Consider the following 24765-nt stretch of genomic DNA (forward strand, 5'->3'; position numbering starts at 1 on the left):
CTCTCGATTATATTTAGTTTTCTTCAGCCCTGCAATAATAAAAATACGTAATTACATAATTAATAAGATAAGATAAACATCAGGAGGAGAGTATATCAATATTTGTGAAAATATAAATTGGCGCGTGACACACACACACACACACACACACACACACACACACACACACGCACAAATCATCTGCTCATTTCTCATTTAATGGATTCTAACGAACGCACGTTTATTGTTCTGACGTCGTCGGGCGCACATCGAATCTCGCACACGGGGAGATGTTTTATTTCAAATTGCGCGTAACGAAAGGCCATTTCGTGCAATCTGTCACACAAAGAGGATGTCGTGGCATCGCTCTGAAAGGGAGCTAATTATCGTGCGTACGAGAGAGACAGGGGGAGAGAAAGAGAGAAAGAGAGAAGCACACACCCGCGAGAACGGAGAACGGAGAGGCCCTCGAGATATTAAATATTACGCTGTCGCGTGAATTACGTATTCTTTTTTTACATGTCGATTGAACGGATGTGTATATAACTCTTAACCGTTAAATATATTACAAACCGTCCAACAATCCCCATTGTTGTCGCGAGCATAATTTTGTACAAATGGCCCCCCTTCTGGAGGCCGTCCCTACAAAATTTGTGGTAACGACCTCGATATCGCTGACGAAATCCAAATTTGACGGCACAGCTGTTTTCGCGCGAACACAACGCTTTCCGCAGGAGAGGGGAGGAAGGGGCCGTAGGGAAGGCGGGGGCGGGGACAGGGGTGCGGGGCGCTCGTCTTTGATCCGAAATATGCGGTCAATCGCATATTTCGAATCGCATTCGGATCGGATTCGCGAACGTTGAGATTAATTCAACGATAACGGCGAAATATTACCGCACGGCGGTATCGCCGTGAATAAAAAAAAAAAAAAAAAAAAACGAGGCGCACACAATAAGCAATTGTGTGCGAAAAAGGAGTTTTGTAAGAGAGAAGCGCGCCGGCTTTTACGCCGCGCTGCGCCGCGCCGCGCCGGGGTGAAAGTTGAACGTTCAATTTTTCGCGTGAGACCTCTCTTCAACTTGGGCGCGAGAAGTTAATCTCCCGTCCCTAAATTAATTGAAGCCGGCGTGAATCGTCGGCGGTTTTTTTTCTCTCGCCGCCCTCGAGGATAAAGCGGGAAGGGGGCGAAAGGAAGGAAAGGAAAAAAAGTGAGAAAAGCGAGGAAAAGCGCTCCTGAGCGTGATAACGCAGGAATGTACAAAGATATTTCTACACGCGCGCATGTCGCGGCGGCGGCGGCGGCGATCGGCGACCTGACGGATAATTGGAGCCATCTTCCTCCCCCTCCCCTCCCGCCCCTCCCCCCCCCCTCGATACGATCACTCTCTCAATAAAAGTAATTATCGTGTCGTCCTTTTGAAATAAAAATCGATTGGGGGGAGGGGGAAGGAGAGGCCTAGATGAGGGCGGAGGAACAAATTGGGGGAGATATCTATTACGCGCGTACAAACGACCCGTCGCGGATAATGAATTCGATTGTTTGCCGGTGGTATTATCGCCCTACTCCCCGGTAATAACGGCCAATCGGGTGGAGGGAAGGGCGCCCGCTGTTACATTCGAAATATATAAATGGACCAATAACTGTTATACCGCCGTTCAGTCGGGTCCCTCGATTCACCGGTAGATAAACGCGTCTCTCCTCTCTCTCTCTCTTTCTCTCTCTCTCTTTCTCTACTTTCTAACCCTCTCTCTCTCTCTCGCTTTTCTTTTTTTTTCCTTTTCGCCACAACTCACCACCGCACTCGTCGTCGAACGCACTCCGGAAAATCGGCCCGGATATCAATTGCACGTACGCACGCACGCAGGCATGCACGCACAGGTGACGAAGGTAAGTCGCACGCACCCACACTTTCTTCCATCACGTACCACCCGGCGTCTTCCTTCGACCGGCGAGCGAGACGTCCGAAGTCAGCGGCGGAAAAAAAAAAAAAAAAACAATCACCTCGCGGGACTCCCCGGGGGTAATAGCGAGGGATCGGAGCCGCTCCGGGAGTGCGCGCGCTCGCAATCGGCGATATAAATCGGCCCGCGGATTCTCCGCCCGTGAATCCTCGCGTCTGAAATAAACTTGCTTATGTAAACGCAACATTTTAACGTCTACTAGAGGAGGAGGAGGAAGAGGAGGAGGGTAGGGGGCCTGTTTAGAACCCGCCGGAGAATCCCTTAAAGAAACCACGGATTCCTCCCGCGGGCGCGAAAGAGACAGAGAGAGAGAAAGACATTTCTCTCCCCCTACCTTCCGCCCTCCCACCCTTCCGCCCTCGCGAAGACGATCGGATGTGAGCCACGCGCGTCAGACCGCGCGACGGTGTGTCGTACGGGGAAAAAAAGAGGTAAAATAAAAATTAAGGCATCCGTATCAAAGGAGCGTGGCTCTCGCGCACGTGTCGTCTCGCACGGTCGTCGCACGTCGTCTTCCCTCTCTCCGGCTTGAGGCGGCTAAGGCAAACCAATCCGGGCCGAAACGGCTGATGCAACCGCGGCAAAACGGCGCATCTGTCGCTCTCACTCACATCTCACCGCCGCGCACATCTCTCCTTTTTTTTTTTCAACAATCGCGCTTGACACGCGAGACAACGGGAGCGAACGGGCGGCGGGCGGGGCGTTTCTGTTCGATGTAAATTAATACGCTACTTATTCGCACGTACGCGTACCGCAGGGTGTTTCCTCCGCGCCTCTCTGAGTCTGCTTTTCCCTCTTGTGCCGGAAAGAGTATATCTCTCCTATAAGTAGTTCGTCTCTGAATCGTCTGACCGAGACACGGGGCTTTTGTTCGACCAAGGAGCGAGCGGATAAGATTCCTTTCCTCCGGTTAAATTCAGGTAGAACCTCTTGCAGAATTTCTATTTGCCATAGCGTACCCCCCCTCATATACGAATTGGAGCACTTTTAAGAAATACTGCCTCAACAGCTCAAAGAGATACTGAGCATGTCACAGAGGTATATTGAAACTCACAGAGCACTCGAAATACGTACTTTTATTTATTTTGCAAAAGTTCGTAATGTTTATATTCTGTTTATTTATATAACGAGAAATTATTATTTTGTATATAATTGAATATATGTACTGTACATGAAGTTATTAACACTTTAAATTCATTTTATAAACTCGAATTTAAATATCATTATAATAGCAGAATGCTTTAGTTAAAAATTGTGAATTGCAAATATAAATATTGCAAGTATATGTATGCTGTTGTTTGTAAATTTTTTATAAGTCTGAATACAGAGAAACAGTCCTTGGTAAGAGATTACATGAGCAATCAAATTAGATAATTAAAATTATGTATTTGGAATCTAAAACAAACTAAAATTGATTATATGTGTTTGAGATACAAATACACATCAAAAAATAAACCGTTTAAAATCAAAAGTAAACTTTGAAAAAAGAAAACAATTTTTTATTTACAAAGCTGAAGGAATAAAATTTACAGTAGGAAATGAAACTCCGTTTCTAAGAAGGCAGTGCTTATCGGTATAATCAATGGATCATGAGCTTTAGGAAGGCATGAAAGGCATCACCTTTACCGCGTAACTCGAAAGTAAATTCTAAGAATATACGACAAATAATATATTGATTTAGATATAACGAGTACAATCCAGACCAATTTACTAATGATGATATATTATAGAAAATATAAGAATGTTCTCCCATAATACACGATACGTATATTCACATTATAGATATTCACATGATATCATGTGCTATTACGGCTGAGAAAATCTATATCTTTTCTTGGAGCATTTGTCATGTACGTAAATTCTGAAATATCCCATAATTCGTGTAAAATATCTGAGAAAGTTTCTAAAAAGTGATAAAATCATACAGAAATATGTATTCTAAAGAATTCAGAAATTTATATAAAAATTTTGTAATTCTTAGCGAAAACCTATTTATTATACAATTATATGAATGTCAGAAATTATACAGAGGAAAAATTCTGAGAAAAAAATGTAAATTTTTTCAGTATTTCAAAAAGTTCCAATTCGTACAAAAATTCTGAAAACAAATTTGTTAGGTGCTACGAAGCTCTACCGTCAAAGAGCCGAAGTTGTATTTTAATATAACTCTTGGTAAGATAGTCTAGGTAGCAAACTGACGTTATTGTCATTTTCACATTAAATAATGTCAGCTCGCTACCCAGGGGGTCACACCGTAATAAATGATTGACCGCGTTAAGGAAAGTCTATTCAAGATGGATCAAAAGATTGGTAAGACTCGAGGGGGAGGGATCTATACCACTTGTGACCCTCTTGTAGAAATTGACCAATTTAGTATTGTATTAATCACTTACAATGAGTATTAAAAGTATTGTTAACAGTGCATAATAAATAATTAATACAGTACTCAACTGGCTAATTTTTATAAGGAAGAGTCTCCGGGCAGAGAACAAAAAGTTATCGTGACGTCAAAATCCTGATGAAAATTTCTCTTCAGAATTTTTATACGAACTGAAACGCATTTCGGAAATGCTGAGAAAACTTACGTCATTTTTTAGAATCTTTCAGGATTTTCAGCAGGGTTATAAATTTTGTTTTAAGAATTTTTTACGTAATTTTTCAAAAATTTTCACCTTTCAGAATTTGTGTATCATTTAATAATTTTTCTGAGAAGAGACGTGGATCTCAGTGTTATTTAAAAATATTCGTATTGCAACTAAATTCCATGAAGAATTTTCGTCAGGGAACGTTTTTCCAAAATGATTATTAACGAAAACTCACTTTTTAATCAAATCGTGATTCATTTTTTACATCGTCTTGACGTTACTGTGACTCGTTATTGTACGCGAGACACCACACGTAGGGCACAAGTGACGCGATATTATTCCGCACGTGACACGAACGTTTCTTCAGCACGAGATCCTTGACATTTCGTCATTCGCTCCGGTGAGACTCTCTGATGTCGATCTGGTGCGCGCGCGCGCGCTGGAGGTAGACGCGCGGTGTTAATTCGGTCTGTGTCATCCGGTTTGCGAAACGCGTCGGGCTTAAAATAAATCGCGCCCTTGCCCTCCGCTATCTCGGGTAGGGGAGGGGGGAAGATGCCCCGGGCGTCTAGTCGTACTTCCTGAGGGTACGACAAATCCGCCTGATAAATCCTGATGCATCAAGGCTTCTCCTATTTAACTGACACGCCGTTCGCAGATGCGGTCGTGTCTCTCGAGTCTCGCGCACCTCCTGGTGCTCGTCGCCGCAGCCGACGTAGCCCTCGGCAGCCCTTTGACGTTCTTCCTGCTGACGAATGCATCGTACGCGCGGGCGAACGTCGGTCAGTCCGGCACGGCGAACAGATTGAGCAGCGACGCTAAGCCAGCCAACGGGAGGAAGGTATACAATTTTTGCATATTGTTGCCCTAGTATTCTTACGTTCCATTTTTCACCAGTGTTGATTTTAGGATTTGTTACCGCCGACAGTATCGGATATTCGAAGGTTCGAAGGAATTTCAAGTTTTCGAAGTTTCAAACCTTTCAAGTGAAGTTGAGAGCTAACAGCTTCGAATATCCGAAGTTGTCAAAAAGCTGCAATAGCCCCAGTGGAGATTGTAACTTCGATCTCGTTATCTTCCTCTGATTCTCAGAACTTGGAGGACGATAAAGTAAACCGAGATTAAAGTTAATCTATATTGGTGAAAATGGAAGAATTCTTAGAAATTTTTGAAGGAAAGAAATCACTTTTTTCCTCAAAATTTTCTAAGAACTTTTCTTGTCGCATTTTTTTAGGTTTCGTAATTTTAAGCTTATCCAGAAGATATATCCTTCGGACATGTGCTATTTGAATAAGTTCACCCTAATGTGCTCTACGTCAATTTAATAATTATTTATGCAACAAGTGCGGCTAATTGCCCGTAAATACGTTCACCTGCACGTGTCGCGCACAATATTTTTTGTTAGTTATGTATCGAAATGTTAGTTTTCTCCTCCTTGAGTATGAATTGACAGATAAAAAAGACAGATAAAAAAAAAAGGATCACTTTCGCAAGTAGCGAAAAATCTCTTTTGCATTTAGAAACTCTAATAAATAATACATCAATAATGTACTAAATATAATTCATTAATGGCTTTTATATATTTCGGAAAAAAAGAAGCAAACCGGGTTTCTCCTCAATTTTAATTTTCCTGAAAATTAACAACGTTAGTTAATCAGTTTGAACGGATCAATTTAAATCTTAATTTCACCTTTCCGTGATCTTTCTCTCTCTCGTATTTTGCCAATTGGCTGCGCGATTTTTCGGCTCCGTTCCAAGTCTACGGGCCATCGCGATTCTCTTTCCGTTGTATATGTACGACATATCTATAATTCCTTCCTCTCTTGTAATATTTCGGAAATGTCCGTTCTAGAATCCCTTCACGTCAACGTGGACCAGAATTGTGCAGAATCCGCCAGATTCCTTAGAAGTCGCCGTCGGGTAAATATATATACACGCTTTTATATAAAAACTAATGACTTTAGTGTATACACACATAACACACACGTACACGCGGAAGGTAATGTGATCGCATTCCAATCGTTCATTTAGGAGTCGCGTCGAACTGCAATGTGAGGTAATTGGGAATCCGCCGCCCCAGGTCTACTGGATAACCGGAAACGAGCCGGAGAGGCAGGTCAGTCTCTCAATCAACGCTTTACGATTTTTTTTTTTTTTGGAGCCTTTGATTTATAATATCTAGTAAACAATTTATGATTAAATTGTCGTCACATTATCAATAAATTAGCACAAAATTTAATAAATATTATATAGCGTCTATATCCGCAATCAGCTTGTGATTTGCTGGCAGAGTTTGCGTCAGAATTTAACAAAAAATCGAACATTCTGACAGCAATTTAATATCAAACTGAATCACGCACTACTTGCTCGCTTTTCGACGACAATTTGGCGACCGATATCAGGCCGTGTTCGATATTTGGCGACTATTTGCTGGTAAAGTTTGTAAAACACATTTTGTTATATTTCTGTTGACATTCGTTTTGTAAAATAGAATTCGTGTTCAATTTGATGCCACTTTGCTTACAAACTTTCTAGCAGACATTTGGGTATTATTTGCTTTAGCAATCTTTTATTCTCTTCAAGAAAGAGTGAGAAGCCTTTAGGCTCTAACTCTAACATCCTTCTCGGTTTCACTCTCGTGTAGATGAGCCCCTTCTTGAGAGTATGTGTACTAGTATATTACTAGTACATTTATTTGCTTTAGCAAGTTTATCTATATCTGGAATAACTCATCATTCTCGCAGATTCAAGAGCTGACCGCGCGGGCCCAAAAAGCGAGCGACATCATGGACACGGAATGGGACGGAGTCAGTCTGGTTACTTCCACATACGTGATCGATTGCGTCAGGGCTGAGGATCAAGGCTTGAAGTACTGTGTGTCCGTGTCTAAAAACGTGGTGGCCCAGTCGGCGGCGACGGTACTTTTGGTTAACAGTAAGCACAAAAACCAATTTATTTCGCCGGATCGATACACCTTACCGTCTACGGAACGTCGTTTGTTCAATCGCAACAATTTTAATTGTCCGCAGGCACCAAGACTACCGAATGCAGCAGCGAGAGCCAGCCCACGATCACCCTGCACTCTACCTGGCGATTCGCCCTTCGCGACAGCACGGTAATTCTTCCGTGCAGAGTCGTGGGTCAGCCGACGCCTTTTCTATTCTGGATAGACAATGCGGACAAGATCGTACATCCCGCCACGCACGACAGGCACACCGTCCTACCTAATGGCGATCTGCAGATTACGGAGCTCGAATGGATCGATATGGGCCGGTACACGTGCAAGGTGCAATCGGGATACACGGAGAAGAGCGTGTCCACATTTCTGTATCCCGTACTTCCCGTATGTATATAATTGACTTTCGCAAATTCATCTTTAATATCTTTAAAAAATATATCGATATTTAAAAAACTGTAATAATTTGAGAGATATTAACGCGCCCATAATACTCTGGAAATATATAGATAAAGCCTTTTTTAACTGCAAAATAAGGGTATATGTACATAATCCTTCGTATTTTTTGTTTCAGAGTGAAGCAAATGAAAGGCAAATGATAAATTCCTTGTAAAAAGGATTAAAAAATTCCTGCATTTTCAATGCTTTTATTGTAAGCATGCATAAGTGACCAAAAAATTTATCACATTCATCTTTGTCTATAAAAATAGAATGTAATTTAATTAGAAATATTGTGTACTAGAGAAATGTACTTATTTTTTTTTAAATTAAATTTACGATACCAGTGCTACTTGTCCTCGCTTGATGTTTGAGTGACAGATTCGCTTCTCATGTTGGATTGACGCACAAAAAAATTTTCTCTTGTATTTGCGCATCGAAGAGAATTTGTAAATGAGTTGAAAACAATTTTAATAAACGCGACCTATAACATCTATGTAAAAATGTTTACTCCTGCTATTTGTAGAAATCTTTAAATACAGAACTTTAGAAGAATTAAAAAACTCTTTAGTTCATCAATTAATATTCATAAGGTATATCTTAAACTATTTAATTTTATTATATGTGCTATTTATATTTATATATCGTACAAAGTTTATAACTTATAAATCTGTAATGGAATTTGCGATAAGAGTTAATTAATGAATGCAAATTACTTACCACACAGTTGTCCGTTAGACTAACTCCAAATAAGAACGATATTCAATAAATCTGTCAGAACAAAACGTATGCTATTTAAAGCTATTACTTTTTTGCCTCGCAGTTTCATTTATATTATAATATAAATTTAAAAACAAACGGAAGACGCTTATATTTATTAAATCGGTTTATTTAAGCAGAAACAATATCTTCGATTCAAAGTGTCACTGTTTGTCAAAATGATAATAATAAAAAATGATTTATTTCTAAGCGGAATCACAAGTTGAATATTGCATCTGTTGCAAAGGCCATCAATAAATACTATTGTTCTATATATAAATGTATTTATGACAATACAGAGCAAAGTCTAAAAATTATATGGGAAAAATAGTATGTGAAACACACGCATAGTATCACGCATCCCAGTATCGAAGTAAATTCACGTAACATACGGAACATCTGTCCGAGATGTTCGGGGGAGAAGTTGGTAGGAGAGGGTAGTAGACGAAAAAGGTGAGCATTAACGCTTACGGGGATTTAGAATCACACTCATCTCCACATTTTACGGATACGGCTCTCTAATGTGTAATAGTCGCAACGGAGAGTAGTGTAAACTACACGTAGGCGTACACACACTCTTCTTATTCATTTACCTCTAGTGGCTCGTATCGCCTTGCATATTTCAATCCACGGGTGTCCGTAGGAACTGCAAACGTCACACACGTTATTAGTCGAGCTCGAGAACGGTTTTTGTTGACTAGCTTGATGCCCGGGTGTATTTGGCGACGAGGAGCCCTCTCTTTTTGATTTACACATGGTCGACGAGAAACGACGGGAGAAATCGATCGTCGAAGGCGGCGGGGAGGCTGGTGCGCGGGTCTTGCGCGACGGCAGCGTTGCTGAATTGTACGGTAGATTGTTCGACGAGGGTAGACCGGTGGAGGACGATCGATCCGACGACGGCGATGACGATTTCGTCGTCGATCGAATCGACCGGCAGGATGGTGAGGACAGGCGCATACACCGCAGAAGGTTGAGTCAATCGTTGATCAATCCTTGAGAAACGCTAATCAGCTGCTCCTTCAGGACGCGGAAGGACGGTCGTACCTCCGGAGAATGTGCCCAGCATTTGCGCATAACCTGGAATTAGAATCCGTAAATAACTTGTGACTATCTCGACGATCAAGAACAGATGAAAGAAACTGCTAATTTACCTCGTACACTTCCTTGAAACAGGCTTTGGGTCGTTCCAGGATGATTCCTCGTTGCACTCGCTCGACAACTTCCGTATTCTTTAGGCGACCGTAAGGCATCTTTCCGCACGTGAATACTTCCCACATAAGCACTCCGTATGCCCACACATCCGATTTCGAACTGAAGCGCGTATAATTCAACACTTCCGGTGGCGCCCATTTAATGGGAAACTTGGTGCCACCGCTACTGGTGTATTGATCATCGAGTACGTACCTGGAGATATTCGCTCGATCAGTTAAATTAATCATTAATATGTCCTCTATTTTAATCAAGTTTTTGTAAAATATTGGATGCAAAAATAAAGTGGCTTACCTAGCTAAACCAAAATCTGCAACTTTTACTACGTTTTCTGATCCCACCAGACAGTTACGTGCTGCAAGATCTCTGTGTATATAGTTATGCCTCTCTAAATATGCCATTCCTTTGCAAACCTGTACAAAGAAATGTAAGTATCAGAAATAAAAGATAAAATAGAAAATTTCAATCTTAGAATTCTGTTGACGTCTGCAAGAGACGAGAATTAGCATTACCTGTATACACATATCTAACAAGAGGCCAACGTTTGAGCCTAATGAGGCTTCGTGACGGCGGAGGTAGTTGAGAAGAGATCCGTGTCGCATGTATTCCGTGACAATGTATATTGGTCTATCTTTACTGCAAACGCCGTACAGCTGGACTAGGTTTTGATGTTGCAGTTTTCTGCATGAATAAATAAAACTAGTTACGATAAAATCTTAACCAAAGGTATGGTCATACTTAGAAAATAGTACCGTAACATGATAAAGTTATTGATTTAATTAAAAGGATCCCAGTCGAGTGCCTTGTTCGTCGAAAGTCTCGATGCGGAAACTAAATTGAAACTTACGTCATTACTTTAGCTTCCTCTATAAAGTCGTCCTCGGACATGGTTCCCTCTTTCATCATCTTCACAGCGACATCGATGGAGCCACGCCATTTTCCTCTCCGCACGACTCCAAATTGGCCGGACCCGAGCTCCTCCAGCAAATGTAATTCCGCCGGGTCAATCTCCCACTTGTCTGTGAAAAAGTCATTCTCCGTTATATAGGATCGTATACTCGAGAGAAGCCAACTTTTTATGTTTTATGTGTGTTTTATATATCTCGTATATATATATTTAGAAATGGAGAAAGTGCACGTATATAAATTTTACGAACCGTGACTGAGTCCGGCGGTCGGTGGTACGGGACGATCACAAGGGCTGGTCTTCAATCGACTGGCCAGACCGCCGCTGTTGTGTCTATGATAATTAACCAGATCGGGAATGGAGCCGCAGCAATGTTTCTCTGACAAGTAGAATTCTCCACGGCTATTCTGCTTGATGTGGTAATGCTTCACGTGTGGATGTGGCCTGCGGCAGAACGGAAAATCTCAAACTACTCGAAGAAAAGCAGAGTTGTTACGCCAAAGAACGTGAGACAATTTAAGAGTTGAAAACCACTTGTGATCGTTGGCAACTGACAATACTATTAACTTACACTTTTGTGTAAAGCGAGAGCGTGTAAAGTCCTTTCGTCGAGGAGTTACGAACGACGAAACAGCCCTCCTTATCTTCTTGCTTCAGCAACGACTCAGCACGTTGTCTTGACATATCACCCACGTACCATCTACAACAGCAAGCGGTGCCACTTTTTTTATCTTTATCGCGTACGGGCATCTCATGATTTATGTGAAATCTCTAGCAAACGCTGTTCTGGTGGAAAACAGTTAACTGATAACTCGAAAAATGGCAAAAGCAACAAGGTGTGTTATCGAATAGACGAAAACAAGATATTAAATTCGATGAAATTTGTTGGAAAAGATTATACGTCAGACTTACTCATATTTCTGCAGTCCCAGGAGCTCCTTCTCTTTAACGTAATTGCTGGGAATATAGCCAATCGATCTGCAATAAAACGTGCGTCATATGACTTTGTGTGCGGGCTGTTTTTTACCGCGCGCGTGTATTTTACTGCATAAGTAAATAATCGAGCTATCACGAATAATTATCGTTGATTATGCAAGAGCGTCGCTAAGATTACTGTTTGCGAACTGTACGCGAGCGTACAACCGATTATTTCCTTAAAATTGCCGGTTAATCGTCGCCACCGCGACGTGCGCGCGAAATAAATAAAAAAACACACAGATAAAGATGTTGTAGCTGAAAACTCGTTTGTCGCAAAGAGGTTTCGGAAGAGCTAAGTCGCGAAGTAATTTCTTAAGCTATTTGGGAAGGAATTATATACCCATTTTCGTCCTTAACTTTCCACCAGTGCTCCTGGGAATCGTCCAAGACCTCGTACTCTGCACCCTAGATTCGTAAAAATAGAGATTCGTAAAAATAATAAATACTTCATGTTCAATATAATTTAATATTATATTGTAATAATTTATCATTTTTCTTCTGCCTTCATAACATTTATTATTTTACTTCATCTCTTTACCTTTTCGAGAGACAAATCGCCTCCTTCGATGGCTCGAAAAGGATACAGAGCCACCACAACTTTCGCCCGCAGCATTATCTTCTCCTGCGAGAGACAAAATTAATTTGCATGGATTACGTAAAAATGCCAAGAACAAGGAAGTTTCCATTTCAACGGAACGCAGACTCACCTTTGCTTTGGAGGATGGTGTGCCGGGTGTACCGCCTGGCATTATCGGGGTCGACGGTGTTCCTGTAAAAAAAAAAAGATTATAAAAATAATTAATTTTTTACTAATACAGATTAACTTTAATCTCGGTTTAACTTACACTTTATCTTTTTTTTTTAATTTAATCAGATTTAATTCTTAATTCGATAAAAAAGCTAAACGAGCAAGTTAAACGTTGGTAGAAACGGGCACATTATTATTTCGACATGACATTTTGACACACGGTACGTCTATTACTCGAAATACTTTCCGTCCCACCACTCACGTATACGTTAAGACATTGCCGTGGCAAACGCAGGAGGTACCCGACAATTTTACAGCGATAACGGCAATTAACGAGTTACTACTGTTTCACCAAGCGCGCCCGTCGTTCAGTTTCTCCGGAAAGGAGGACCACGTTCCTCCTCGCGGGGCAACGACGCTAAACGGCGACGGAGCATCTCGACGGCTGACGCCGGTGCTCCGAGCTGGCATACCGAGCCGTGTGGACGCGGATACCACCGCGAGAGCGGAGAGAGAGAGAGAGAAAGGGAGACAGAGAGAGAGAGCAGTCTCCACCCTGTCTAGACAAAATCAATGCGACCTCAAACCTCCCTGCACACCCCCGCACCACCGGCATCTCCTCACAGAGCACCGCACGTGCACGCGTCGCGTGCACTGTAACTAACTGCGTGCGCTGCATCCACCGCAGCATCCACCGTCACCGCCGACGACGCCGCCGCCCGTTGCTGCGTCGCGCAAACGTGCAACACACCTGCCACCCGTGAAATCTAGAAACGCTCCGGGAATCGGCGCAACCTCTCGCAACCTCGCAACCCGACGCGAATGTTTCGTGTACAAGCTGATATATGTAATATTTCACGGGGAAAAGGCGCAACCGACCTACCCCCGTCGTCGTTGTCGCTCGAACCGAGGGGGTGACTCAGCTGCTCTCCTTGCATCTCGAGAACGCTCGTTTCCTTAGCGCCCCCCCCTTTTTTTTTCTCCTCTTTCACTCCTCTCCGTCCTCCTTTTGACTCCGAGTTTCATTACCCGGAGGCAATCTCGGCAACGCGGCAGTGGAGATTCGTTGCTTGAGAAATTTTTCCCTTTGCGAAAAATATTTGGCCACGCTCAAGTTGGAAAGAGTTCCCTCCCCCTCTCCCCCATTTCCTAGTTACACAAACAGAACGCAGTATATATAATCCGACCGGGGATATAGAATTAAGGGGAAGAAAGAAATGCGCACAATATTTTAATCTCTCACAGATTTTATTCGTCCGCTTTATATGTTACCAGAAGTAAAATATCACCTCGCGCCGCGGGATAAAGCCGCGCGGAAAAATTAAGTGAAACGAACGATCGTACGAGAGGCGCGCCCATGCTCTCCATTAATGCGACGAGATTAATGGAACGAGAGATTTCTCCTTTAGAAGCGCCCCTAATCTTCGCGCACAATGACACCTTCGAATTTTTCGCGTAATTTCTCGCGTGTGAATGAAATGGCAGCGCGCGGAGATTCGCGAGCGGGGAGACACTTTTCGTCCGGGGCGCCCGGCAGAATCTCAAGGAGGAGGATATCTCGGTAATGAAAGTCTTTCGCCGCGCGGGACACACAAGGCCCGCGACGATGAAAAGAGAGTAACAAAATCCGCCGGAGGCGACGCGCGTCTCTCTCTCTCTCTCTCTCTCTCTTTTTTTCCTCTCGGTGCATCTCCGAAAATATTCCGACTCTCGCGGAAATTCAATAAGCGGGAGAACCTTTAAGGAGAGCGGGAGAGACGGTAAAGTAAACGTCACGTCACTGAAATAGCGACGTCGTGATATTGAATCCGAGGCTCAACATTGATTCAAATACACATATAACGCGATGTATTGTTAGGCGGAGAAATATCCCAGATGCAATATCATCCGCGTTTACACCGCGTTTCTTTCCTCGGTATATATACGTCTTCAGTGAGACTGCATTCTGGGGAAAAAAAAAAAAAAAAAAAAAAACCGCTTCCGCAAAAAAATCGCCGCGGGTTCGCTTAATATTCTGCTTACTGACTACATTAATCCGAGTCTCGTTAATTTCGGGATTTCTCAATAAAAGGAATACAGATCGTATGTCGTTACGCCATGATTAGACCAAGGATTTATTTCTTTTTAGACAATAGAAGAATTTCACGGTTGATTTCACAGTCGATTCTTATTTCTTATTTCAAGAGTCTTGAGTAATGTCTTAAGGTGTCCACATGGAAAAAACTTTATATCAAAAATTACTATGTTCGATAGTAACCACGGACCATAAAAAGAAATTTCAGAGAATACCATATATTGTAGTATAAGTATAAAATATAGTGTATAGTATAATAGTATATATATAGTATAATATAGTGTGATACAATATAGTATATGCCATAGTAATTTTCGACGTAAAATGTCCTTCGTGTATAGTTCCGTGATTGATGTATGACCAGCATAGTCGATTCTTATTTCAAGAGCGTCTTAAGTAAATCTTGAAATGCTAGTACATCTCTGTGATTAGTTGATGACATCTTAAGATGATACTTAAGATGATCTTAAATATAAGATGAAACTATGAGTACCAGCCTATGATCTTAAACGATGTCTATGGTGGGATTAAAAAGGTGACGTATTTCGGAAGATACACAGTTGTTCAGAAATTTAGTAAGAAGGGAAGTCAGCTAATCAAATGTGTATGGCAATGCAAAACCAATGTAGTGGGATAACCTAGCCAAGTTAGCGAATATCTTTAAAATTTGCGGCTTGCATTAGTGCACCTAATTGGTTGAAATAGCGAGCTGGAAAATAATCCACGGATGCATTATGCGCAATGCGTCATCTTTCTAATTCCACCATGATCTTAAACAGAAATCGACTATAAATGTCGACTTTTATACGTTGAAACATAAGCAAATCCCTAAGGCGTCGTGATGACGGTAACGCGCGGAAGGTTGGCGATCTCCCTCTCGATTTCGGTGAAATTGTTGCCGCCGAAGTAGAGGCGTCGCAAATTGACGAGATTGGCGAGAGCGCCATTATCCATCGCGCGGATGTTATTGTCGGATAGCTTGAGGTCAATGAGACTGGAGAGTCCGGCAAAGGTGCCGGTTACAATATGAGACAATTTGTTTCCGTCCAGTCGCAGCAGTTCCAGCTTAGACAGCTCCCGGAACGTTTCCGGTTCGAGAGCGCTGATATCGTTCTGCTGAAGATAGAGTCTCCTCAGACCGACCAGGTTACGGAGTAGCGCTCTGGAGACGCTCGTTATCCGATTGTCATTTAAGTAGAGATCCTCCAACTTGTTCAGTCCTCGAAAGGCGCCGCTCGGCAAGCCCTCCAACTGATTGTAGTCCAAGTGAAGGCGACTCAGCTCGGTCAAGCCGGCGAAAGAGCCGGGTGCGACGCGGGAGATTTTGTTGTTGTTGAGCCACAGGTACAGCAGACTGGGATTCGGATTCGCGAAGGATTCCGCTTCGATCGCCTCGATGTCATTGTGACCCAGGTAGAGCCACATCAGGCTCGACAGACCGGCGAACGAGTCCTTTGGTATCGATTCTATCCTGTTGAAGATTAACGACAGGGACTGCAGGTGTCCCAATTCCGCGAACAAGTGCCCCGACAATGGCACCACGTTGTCGTCCAAGTGAAGACGCTCCAAATTGGGCAGACCGCGGAAGGATCCCCTCTTCAGCACGGATATCCGGTTGCCCTGGTTCAGGTACAAGTGTGTCGCCGTCACGTTCTTGAAGGCGTCCTCTCGAATCGCCAGGAGATCCAGGTCGCTAATGTCCAATCGGTCCTCGAAACGACGTTGCGTAACCTCGACGAGCACCCCCATGTAGTGGCAGACGTTGTAGCCGTCGGTGTCCCGGCAGGTCGGTTCCTTCACTTCCGACGAGACCCTCGCCGAGACAAACAGGACGACTTGCGAGAGGAGGAGCAGGAAAAATCGCGACATGGCGGGAGATCAACAAATCGACAGGACTAACCGAGCGACGCAGATGCGACTGCAAAATCACTTTACGTGTTTTGTACCCTACCGAGAGCGCGCGCGATTAGATAGCGCGTGACTTTTGGCACTGATTATCGCCATCGCCGAGAAATTATCACGACTGCATTCTCGGAAGGGGAGTCGGTTACCGGGTACGAAATGTCAAAGTTGAAGATAGTGGAAGCGTGGCTCGATCAAATTTCCCGCGTTGTTGAGCGCTAGCGTTTCTCCCCTGGGTCGATCTATGTCAGGATTTCTTTAAGAAAAAAAAAAAAAAAAAAGAAACAGTTTCGAGAGCATCGAAATACCTGAATTAGCGGTGTTAATTGAAACAAACGCGCGGCATTACGAATATCTTGCGCATCAGGTGCGGCCTTTTTCTTTTTTTAATAATCGCGAGTCCGCCTCGGCAAATCGCACGCGTTTGCCGATGGGCCGGTTGTCCGCCACTGATTATCTGTAACGAGCAGTAGAAAGTATGTAATAGTCCAGTGAGCACCCGGGACAGTGCGAGGCGATCGCGGCGGAAAGTGGAGTGAAACGGTAGAAAAATAACGGCGCGTGGTGTTGTATAAGAATAACGCGAGCATCCCGCGAGATGGATAATCCGTTTTACTGTCCGTTCACCTGGAGGTAATCGTATCTCTCTCCCCCTCCTCCCTCTCTCTCTCTCTCTTTCTCTCTTTCTCTCTCGCGCAATCCGACGTTGCAGCTTTTTATCGTTGCTACGTTATCGCTATACGCGTGCTATCGTTGTTATTAAATATTTGCCGACGTAAATAAAACCGCGCGCGGCGTCCGATTTCCGCGCTTTTGCGCCAAAGTTTGTTGTTAATTGCAAGAATCGGGGCGAATAATCGCAAATGACCCGGGCGATCATTATCGAGGGTCTCTATTTTTTTAGATCAATATTGTACAGTACTACTATAATATCGCTATAATTTATAGTTATTTTTGGATCCCCAACCATATTTTTATAGCTATTTAATAATATAAATTACAACTATGTAAAACTTTTCATAATTATAATATTGATATCATATATTTTATAGTAAATTGCACCATAAAATAATATTATGAGCATATGGTAATTTTTACCAATATTATAGTAATAAATGCTATAAAAATGATATTCCTATTTACTATGTTATCAAAATTGTAAATGTCACGCATTCTTTTCTCAGTGTAGTTCTCAAATAAAAGATAGAAATTCTAAAATTCATTAACTCGACAAAACATTTTATTTCTGACAACATTCTTTACTCTCGTAAGTAATTTATTCGCTCGGTGTTCTTTTAGCGAATAAAAAACGTCGATACTTTTAGTGTCAATTTCCTGAATAACAGCCTGACTACCGTAGCCGGTACTCAAAATCGAAATTCGATATTTCAAGACCGTCTTAAGTTTTAAGACGTTGACGATGACCCCGTAATCGGTCGATTGACGATCATCTTGCGACGCTATTAAACATAAGAATCGATTACGAGCGACCTGGACTCAGTTCGCCCAGGAAAACTCAATGTCCAGAGATGAGACGAATACGTGAACCGCGGCGGAGCGCGATTTTCAAGGCTAGCGCGGCGGCGGCGGCGGCGTCTCCTCGTGAGCGCGGTGCCGAGAAACTTTCTAAGGTATTGGTGAAAACATCAGAAGAGCGATTCGCCTCTCGCTCGCGAGGTCATCGAACGACGTTACATCCCACTCGCTCGCGCGCTCGCTCGGTTTCTCGACTCCGCGCGGTCGTTCGGTCGTCGGCGGTTAATGACAAACCGAAGAAGAAGAAGAAGAAGAAGAAGAAGAAGAACAGGAACCGACGCAGTCTAACGACGAAGGCGCATAAAATTTAAGCCGTGCCGATGGCAACCGAGTGTCCGTTCCGTCGCTCGGCTCGGCGGAATCTCGCGCTTTTGTATATCCGGCACTTTTCTCGAGAATCAGCTCCGGTCGGCGGCGGCTTATTGCCGCCTCGATAGACGACGATAATGAATCATCAGTACCATTATCTATTCGCGCGGAAGACAAAAAGAAGAAAGAGAGAGAGAGAGAGAGAGAGAAACGGGAAACGATACACCAGTATAATCGCGGCTGAGCCACTTGCCTCGCGCACAACAGTTTCGCACCTCATAATTGCTTCGTTAGAGCAACTCCGACCCCTCCTCCCCGCCGACGACAACTGTCGATCGGGGCCCCTTTTATCGCGATTTGTCGTGTATTTCCCTCGTACGGAGCGCCCGTGCAATGACCGCGTTACAACGCGGGCGACGTGTAATCGACGTCTATGCGGCCGGTGAATGTCACCTATAATGGCCAACATTACACCGCACCGCGGCGCGAGTATGAGTAATTGACATTTTCGTTCGGGTATCACTTCTTAATAGTCCTTTAATACGTGGGAGGAGAAGTTTAGTGCTCAACGGGATTCCATTCTTTTTCTCTCCTTTTCTGAAGACGGAGTCCCTCCTCTGCCCTCCCCCCTCAACGGCCGCGAAATTCGAAATTCACGTATTTCTCTTTCGAGTCCTGCCATTCCGGGCTCGAGGGGCGAGGTCTTCTTGCTCATTTGTCGAAGACCAAGTCGCTCGCGTGCACGACGCGGAATGATCCACATGACGGCGATTGACGTTCGTTGCGATCTTGAACATTAGGCGTGGCAAGACAGTCGCCGTCGCCGCCGCCGCCGCCGCGTCGCGGTACCGTTTTTCTTATGAAACCGACTACGGAGGTCGATCGTGCTTCTCCTCGCGCGAGCTCTCCTCCGTGTAACCTTTTACATTTTGCGCAAGCAAGCGATATTTCTCCGCGCGAACGCGGATAATAGAGAAATGTATAATGCAGCTCTCGCGGACGCGAATCTCCAGCACGGCGCGAACTGAACCGAAAAGCTGAAAAATAAGGAGCGGGCGTGGGAGAGACGTTTTTAAAAGATTTAGGCGGAGGAGGAAGAGGGAGTGAAAGAGCGCGAGCAAGAGAAAGAGAGAGAGAGAGAGAGAGAAAGAGAGGAATAGGCAGTAGGTCGCTTCACCTGTGTGCACCGCGATCCTACAAATCCCATGTTACAAATGGTGAACGCGCGAGCTTCCGCTGTTCGAGCCGATAGACTGACTGTTCCGCGGATTTCACGGTGATCCTCTCAAAAGCGATGATCGGCCGCTCTTTTTTTTTCTTTTCTTTTAAATCGCGATTTCAATTTCTCGTTTCGTTAAAACGTTAAGCGGACAAACGGACGCGTCGCTCACGTTTCAAGCCATCACCAACCAAGTCGATCTCTCTCGCGTCGATAATCGCGGGGTCACCGGACGGTGCGGATTCCATAAAAGGCCAACGGGAGAGGGAGGGGAAGGGGAGGGAAACGTCGAAAAGTCCAGTTCGACTCACCGGAATTGCCGTGTCCGGTGACGTTCCCGGTGGCCGAGTGCACCGCGTTGGTGGCGGCGTTCGCGACCTGTTTCAGGGCGCTTATCACCAGCATAGTTCCCGATTGGATCCTAGCGGCTGAAACTTCTGCGATCAGGCATCTGGCGTATACAACGACGGTATACGTGAACGGCGGCACTCCGCGATACAGAGAGGACGCTCTCTCTCTCTCTCTCTATTTCTCTCCGACACCAGAAGACTCGTGAGGCGAGCGTCGTCGATCGGCCTCGAGGAGAAGGCGCGGAAAGCGGCCGTGTAAGCGGCTCGACGCGGACTGGGCTCGGCACGGAGGAGAACGTCTAAGCGCGCGCGAGAGACTGGTCGCTCGCGCCGAGCGGCAAAAGCGCGAAAGGGAGTTGTGGTGTGGTGGCCGTTGTCGTCGTCGTCGTCATCGTCGTCTCGCTTGGTCCCCTACCTCGGGAGTTTCACCTTCGCGGAAGTCTTCCCGCGCCGCTGATTTAATGCCGCCGACGAAGACGACTCTTCGACACGCACGGTGACGCGCGCGATACGCGTTACGTGGTGTGTAGATATATATGTATGGACGAGGCTGATGTTCCTGCTCGTGCCAGCCCGGAAACTAATAAGCGCAATACATCGCTGATACATCCGGAGACTAATTACTACGCGGGAAGCGTCGAGCGAAGCCGGGAAATTCTCTAATTCTTCCACCGTAGGAGGAGAATTAATACTAAAGGAATGGAGCGGGGAGAGGGGAGAATTGTGGAGCGGGGAAATAACGTGTGCCTCGGTTGGAAATAAAATCTTTATCCAATATTTATCCAATAAGAGAACGCAGAGCGAGAAAAAAACTGTTTAAAGATGAGCCTTCATTACACCGAGAAAAGAATGTATCATATTTGCGACTATAATTGCATAGAAAAATAATTATAAGTAAAAATATCATTTTTATAGTGATTATTACTATAATATTGGTAATAATAATCATATGCTTATGATAATTGTTTTATGATTTAATTTATGCTGTATTAAAGTTTTCATTTTCGTTGTGGCTACCATATCATAAATTGTACAGACAGGTGTTACGATTATGAGAACTTTAATATTGTTTGTTGAATAATTATAAAAATATGATTGGGTCCAAAAATAACTATAAATTATAATAATATTATGATTACTGCAACTATATTTTCTTTTAGTGTTGATTACTTATAAGTTTATAGTTGGATCTTTTTTTGTTTCTTGTGCGATTTTATATACTTTTTCCAAATGCAAATCAAGTTTTCGAACTGCGCGCCGAATAAATTTTTTTTGGAGTATAGTTCTACATTAAAAATAGCAGGTAGATGCAAAAATAATTGCGGTTGTTGCGTCAAATTTTGAACTTTGACGTTCTTTTCGAAATAAACTTTTATTTGTGCTTTTTTGTACTTTAAACTTCGACGCTCGTTTCGAAATAAACTTTTATTTAATTACGTTTATGTAATGTACCCTTTTAGCGCAAAATTTGTTCCATTGATTTATGCTAATGGCTTTCACTTTGTCCTTGTTTATTTTAGGCTGTTGAATTAGAGATGGAAAAAGGACGTCCGCGCGATCCCCTCATCTTCACCTCCTCTCGTCACCGTTACGATTTTTTGAATCAATGTTGAGCTGCACGTTGATTGACGATCTCATGGTCGATATTGTGAATAGTTTTCGCTGTTTTATGTTGCATTCTTGCACAATAAAATCGTTAATTTCGTTTCTCCCATTAAATTAGCGACTTAAATTAAACAAAAGTAAAACAAACATCAAAAATAAGCCGCCAGCATAAATCAGTAGAGCGAAATTTGTCCTTTAAATTAATAAAATATAACATAAACGGTTAAACAAAAGTTCATTCCAAAACAATCATCAAGTTTAAAATGACGAAAACCGCAATTTTCTTTTTCATCGACGTAACAATATCACAATATTAAACTGATAATCGATTTAATAATAATAATAATAATAATAATAATAATAATATTAACAGCGTGTATTGTGGCAATGCCAGCAAGAATCCCTTCCCCCCCAAATACTGCAAAGAGTTTCTCTCTTAAAATATTTTTTTTATTTTAAACGTTTACCCCTTCTCCGCAGGCCGACGAAAAAAAGTTTGTTTCCAAACTAAGGTAATCTTACACCGGGTGCGCTTTTTGATCGCATAGTCTCGGGAAGAGAGGGTGTGAGGTAAAAGGGGAATTGAAATAAGGAATCTTTCGCGAAGACGTCGAAGTGACGAGTATCGATATCGGCCAAGCGTCAATTCCTCTTGGGCGAGCGCGCCGTGCCGAAGTTACATAGAACCCCGGGAAAATGGCTGGTGACGTTGTAGTAGACCAGCAGCTTACCAGGAGCGAACTCAGCACTTTGCGACAAGCATCTATCTGGTACCGGTCGCCCGGCGAGGTCCAATTAAGTGTGCACTAAGATTACCACTGCGCGGGAAGCGAGCGAGCTCCGGAGGAGACAGAGAGAGAGAGAGGGAGAGAGAGAGAGAGAGAGGGAGAGAAAGAGAGAGAGAGGGGGGGGAGAGAGAGAGAGAGAGAGAGAGAGAGAGAGAGAGAGAGAGAGAGAGAGAGAGAGAGCAAGCGAAGCGTGTAGTTGCCGGGCGACAAATAAAGAGAAGCGCGTTCTTTAGCGCAACGCGCGGATAAATAAACTTCCCGGATCTAATGAAGATAAAAGGACGTAATAAAGCGCCGAACGAGGAGAGGAGAGGAGAGAGAGAGAGAGAGAGAGAGAAAAAAGGAGGAAGAGAGAAGGAGGTGGAGGCCGCGCGACACGCCATCGTTATCGGGCCTCACGCTAAATCGAATTTCGTGCCCCGTCTCCGTCCCTCCCTCCAGCCCCTCAACTTCCGTCACCGTGTACTTGAGAGCTCAATGATCCCCTCGAGTTTTCCGAGCACGAATGGCAGGCGGTGCCGATGCAAGTTGCATTTTTCCGAGCGCACCACGCGCGCATTCTAAATCAGCTCCGGAAAAATCGCTCTCGACGGAACAACAACGTTACAAGTTTTTGGGAAAAAACTCGTCGGGAAAATCCACGGGACGACGAGGTTTCGCGCAGCGCGCGGCGTGGAATATCGATTCTCCTTCTGCTCCTAGCATCCGAATTTGCTCCTCTCGCGGCTGAACGCATTATGCATTCGGGCCCTTCCTCGCGGGGAGGAGGAAACCGCCGATCCGACCGACCCCACCGTCGTCGGCGTAACAAAAGCGGCCTGCGCCTGATACGCCGGCGTACGACCTGAATATATATTCGGGAAAATAGGGAGCCGAACAGAGGAGAAGAGGCGTCTGTCATGGGCAGGGCATTCTCCAGAGATCCTCCTGAAGAATCAGGTCCGTCAGAACGCAAGAGGGAAAGGTGCACCGGGATAGACGGTGCGTGCACTGGGAGGGAAAAATATTATTACATTGAGAAAGAAATGTGTGATATTTGCGACTATAATTGCGTAATAAAATAATTATAATCAGGAATATCATTTTTATGGTCTATAATCATTAAGCCTCTTGCACAATGCTAGGCAACAGGTAATAATGAAAGAGAGAAAGGATCTTCTTCTCTCTTTTTCTCTTTCTTCATGTCCTGTTCCTATTGTGCAAGGACCTTTACTGTAATAATGGTAAGAATAATCATATGCTTATAGTGGACGTTGATAGTAATTGTTTTACGATACAAAACTTAGTATATTAAAATCTTCATTTATGACAACTATATCATAAGTCGCATAGACCAATATTATGATTATAAAAACTTTAATATAGTTGAAACAAACTATAATTTATATTGCTGTACAACAATGAAAATATGATTGGCTTAAAGAAATGATTATAAATTATAACGATATTATGGTCACTGTAACCATTTTTTCCTTTCGACCCAATCATATTTTTATAGTTATTCAACAATATAAAATATAGTTTGCTTAAACTATATTAAAGTTCTCATAATCATAATGTTGGTCTATGCAACTTACAATGTGGCTGCCGTAATTAAAATAAGGATTTTAATATAATAAGTTGTACCAAACAACCAGCGGTAATTGTTTCATGGTACAGCTTACTATATTAAAATCTTCATTTTAGTTATGGCAACCATATCGTAAGATGTATAGAACAACATTATGATTATAAGAATTTTAATATATTTAACTATAATAATATAATTATTATTATCAATATTGTAGGAATAATTACTACAAAAATAATGTTTCTATAATTATTTTACTATGTAATTATAGTCGCAAACATCACACACGCTTTTTTTTTTCAGTGTTTCCGACTGGCGAGCGTTCCGAAACGCGTAACCGGGTTTCCAGAGCGAGATTGTGATTTCACCGCGCGATATAACAGCAACTGCAGACTTTTCCGGGTGGTTCCCTTTTGTTCGTATCGCGAATGTCTCATCTCGATCGTCGCACGAGCAACGAGAAGCCGAGTAGGAGAGAGGATCAGCCGAACGAAGCTCGGCTCGATATCGTCGCGAAGACGTTAACGTTCGCTTATTCGCCACATTAGCGCAGTCGATTTCATTGAATTTCATGAAGCCGTCCCGGATTCCTAGCTTCAATCGATTTCTTCCTCTTTCTCTCTCTCTCTCTCTCTCTCTTTCTTGTTCGCTCTCTGCGCGCGTCCACATCGCGCATTTTGTAGCGGATTCTCGCAAAACGGTTTTTGTAGACACACACAGGACGTGGACAGGCTTCCGACGTGAGGATAATGCCAGCGCGAATGTCGTGAGTTCACCAAGGACCTTTGGCTTCACCTCGCCGAGAAACGGGGGAGGAGGGAACCTGGCGCCGCTCCGGTCAGCAGAAACATCCAGAAATGCGGAAAGATGGAAGGTAGGAAGAAAAGA

At 43.5% G+C, this 24765-nt stretch overlaps 3 protein-coding genes across 7 annotated transcripts in view; 1 reads left to right on the top strand and 2 right to left on the bottom strand.

The window, feature by feature from the left end:
• The first annotated feature begins 1618 nt into the window (after nucleotides 1–1618).
• Nucleotides 1619–8483, top strand: LOC105828732 (neural/ectodermal development factor IMP-L2). 2 transcript variants are annotated; one of them, XM_012667210.3, is made up of 7 exons: nucleotides 1619–1867; nucleotides 5185–5367; nucleotides 6379–6446; nucleotides 6558–6642; nucleotides 7271–7460; nucleotides 7556–7869; nucleotides 8057–8483. In XM_012667210.3, exons 1-7 carry the CDS (start codon nucleotides 1847–1849, stop codon nucleotides 8093–8095), a joined length of 900 nt encoding a protein of 299 aa, XP_012522664.1. In that variant the 5' UTR covers nucleotides 1619–1846; the 3' UTR covers nucleotides 8096–8483. The 2 variants fall into 2 exon arrangements, with proteins under 2 accessions (XP_012522664.1, XP_012522665.1); XM_012667211.3 differs by lacking the exon at nucleotides 1619–1867 and adding an exon at nucleotides 2444–2861.
• Nucleotides 8484–8801: 318 nt separating this feature from the next.
• The window catches only part of LOC105828734 (tyrosine-protein kinase Btk29A), a 34530-nt gene continuing 18566 nt past the window's right edge, over nucleotides 8802–24765 (bottom strand). Inside the window, exons 1-12 of one of the 4 annotated variants that reach the window (XM_012667216.3) lie at nucleotides 19876–20252; nucleotides 12484–12545; nucleotides 12315–12398; nucleotides 12117–12181; nucleotides 11711–11776; nucleotides 11370–11498; nucleotides 11049–11242; nucleotides 10739–10910; nucleotides 10404–10572; nucleotides 10186–10304; nucleotides 9834–10086; nucleotides 9618–9759 (exon numbers count right to left, since the gene is read on the bottom strand). In XM_012667216.3, coding sequence (XP_012522670.1) covers nucleotides 9658–9759; nucleotides 9834–10086; nucleotides 10186–10304; nucleotides 10404–10572; nucleotides 10739–10910; nucleotides 11049–11242; nucleotides 11370–11498; nucleotides 11711–11776; nucleotides 12117–12181; nucleotides 12315–12398; nucleotides 12484–12545; nucleotides 19876–19969 — 1509 coding nt within the window. In that variant the 5' untranslated portion in view covers nucleotides 19970–20252 and the 3' untranslated portion in view covers nucleotides 9618–9657. Of the gene's footprint in view, nucleotides 9760–9833; nucleotides 10087–10185; nucleotides 10305–10403; nucleotides 10573–10738; nucleotides 10911–11048; nucleotides 11243–11369; nucleotides 11499–11710; nucleotides 11777–12116; nucleotides 12182–12314; nucleotides 12399–12483; nucleotides 12546–12621; nucleotides 12925–19875; nucleotides 20253–24765 lie in introns of those variants that run through there. The other 3 variants (XM_012667218.3, XM_012667215.3, XM_036285074.1) reach the window with 3 other exon arrangements.
• Nucleotides 14608–16569, bottom strand: LOC105828735 (leucine-rich repeat transmembrane neuronal protein 4). Its single transcript, XM_012667219.3, has one exon. The coding sequence runs from the start codon at nucleotides 16465–16467 to the stop codon at nucleotides 15427–15429; it is 1041 nt and encodes a 346-aa protein (XP_012522673.1). The 5' UTR covers nucleotides 16468–16569; the 3' UTR covers nucleotides 14608–15426.

This window comes from Monomorium pharaonis, chromosome 3 (assembly GCF_013373865.1).
Source record: "Monomorium pharaonis isolate MP-MQ-018 chromosome 3, ASM1337386v2, whole genome shotgun sequence".
NCBI classification, from domain to species: Eukaryota; Metazoa; Arthropoda; class Insecta; order Hymenoptera; family Formicidae; genus Monomorium; species Monomorium pharaonis.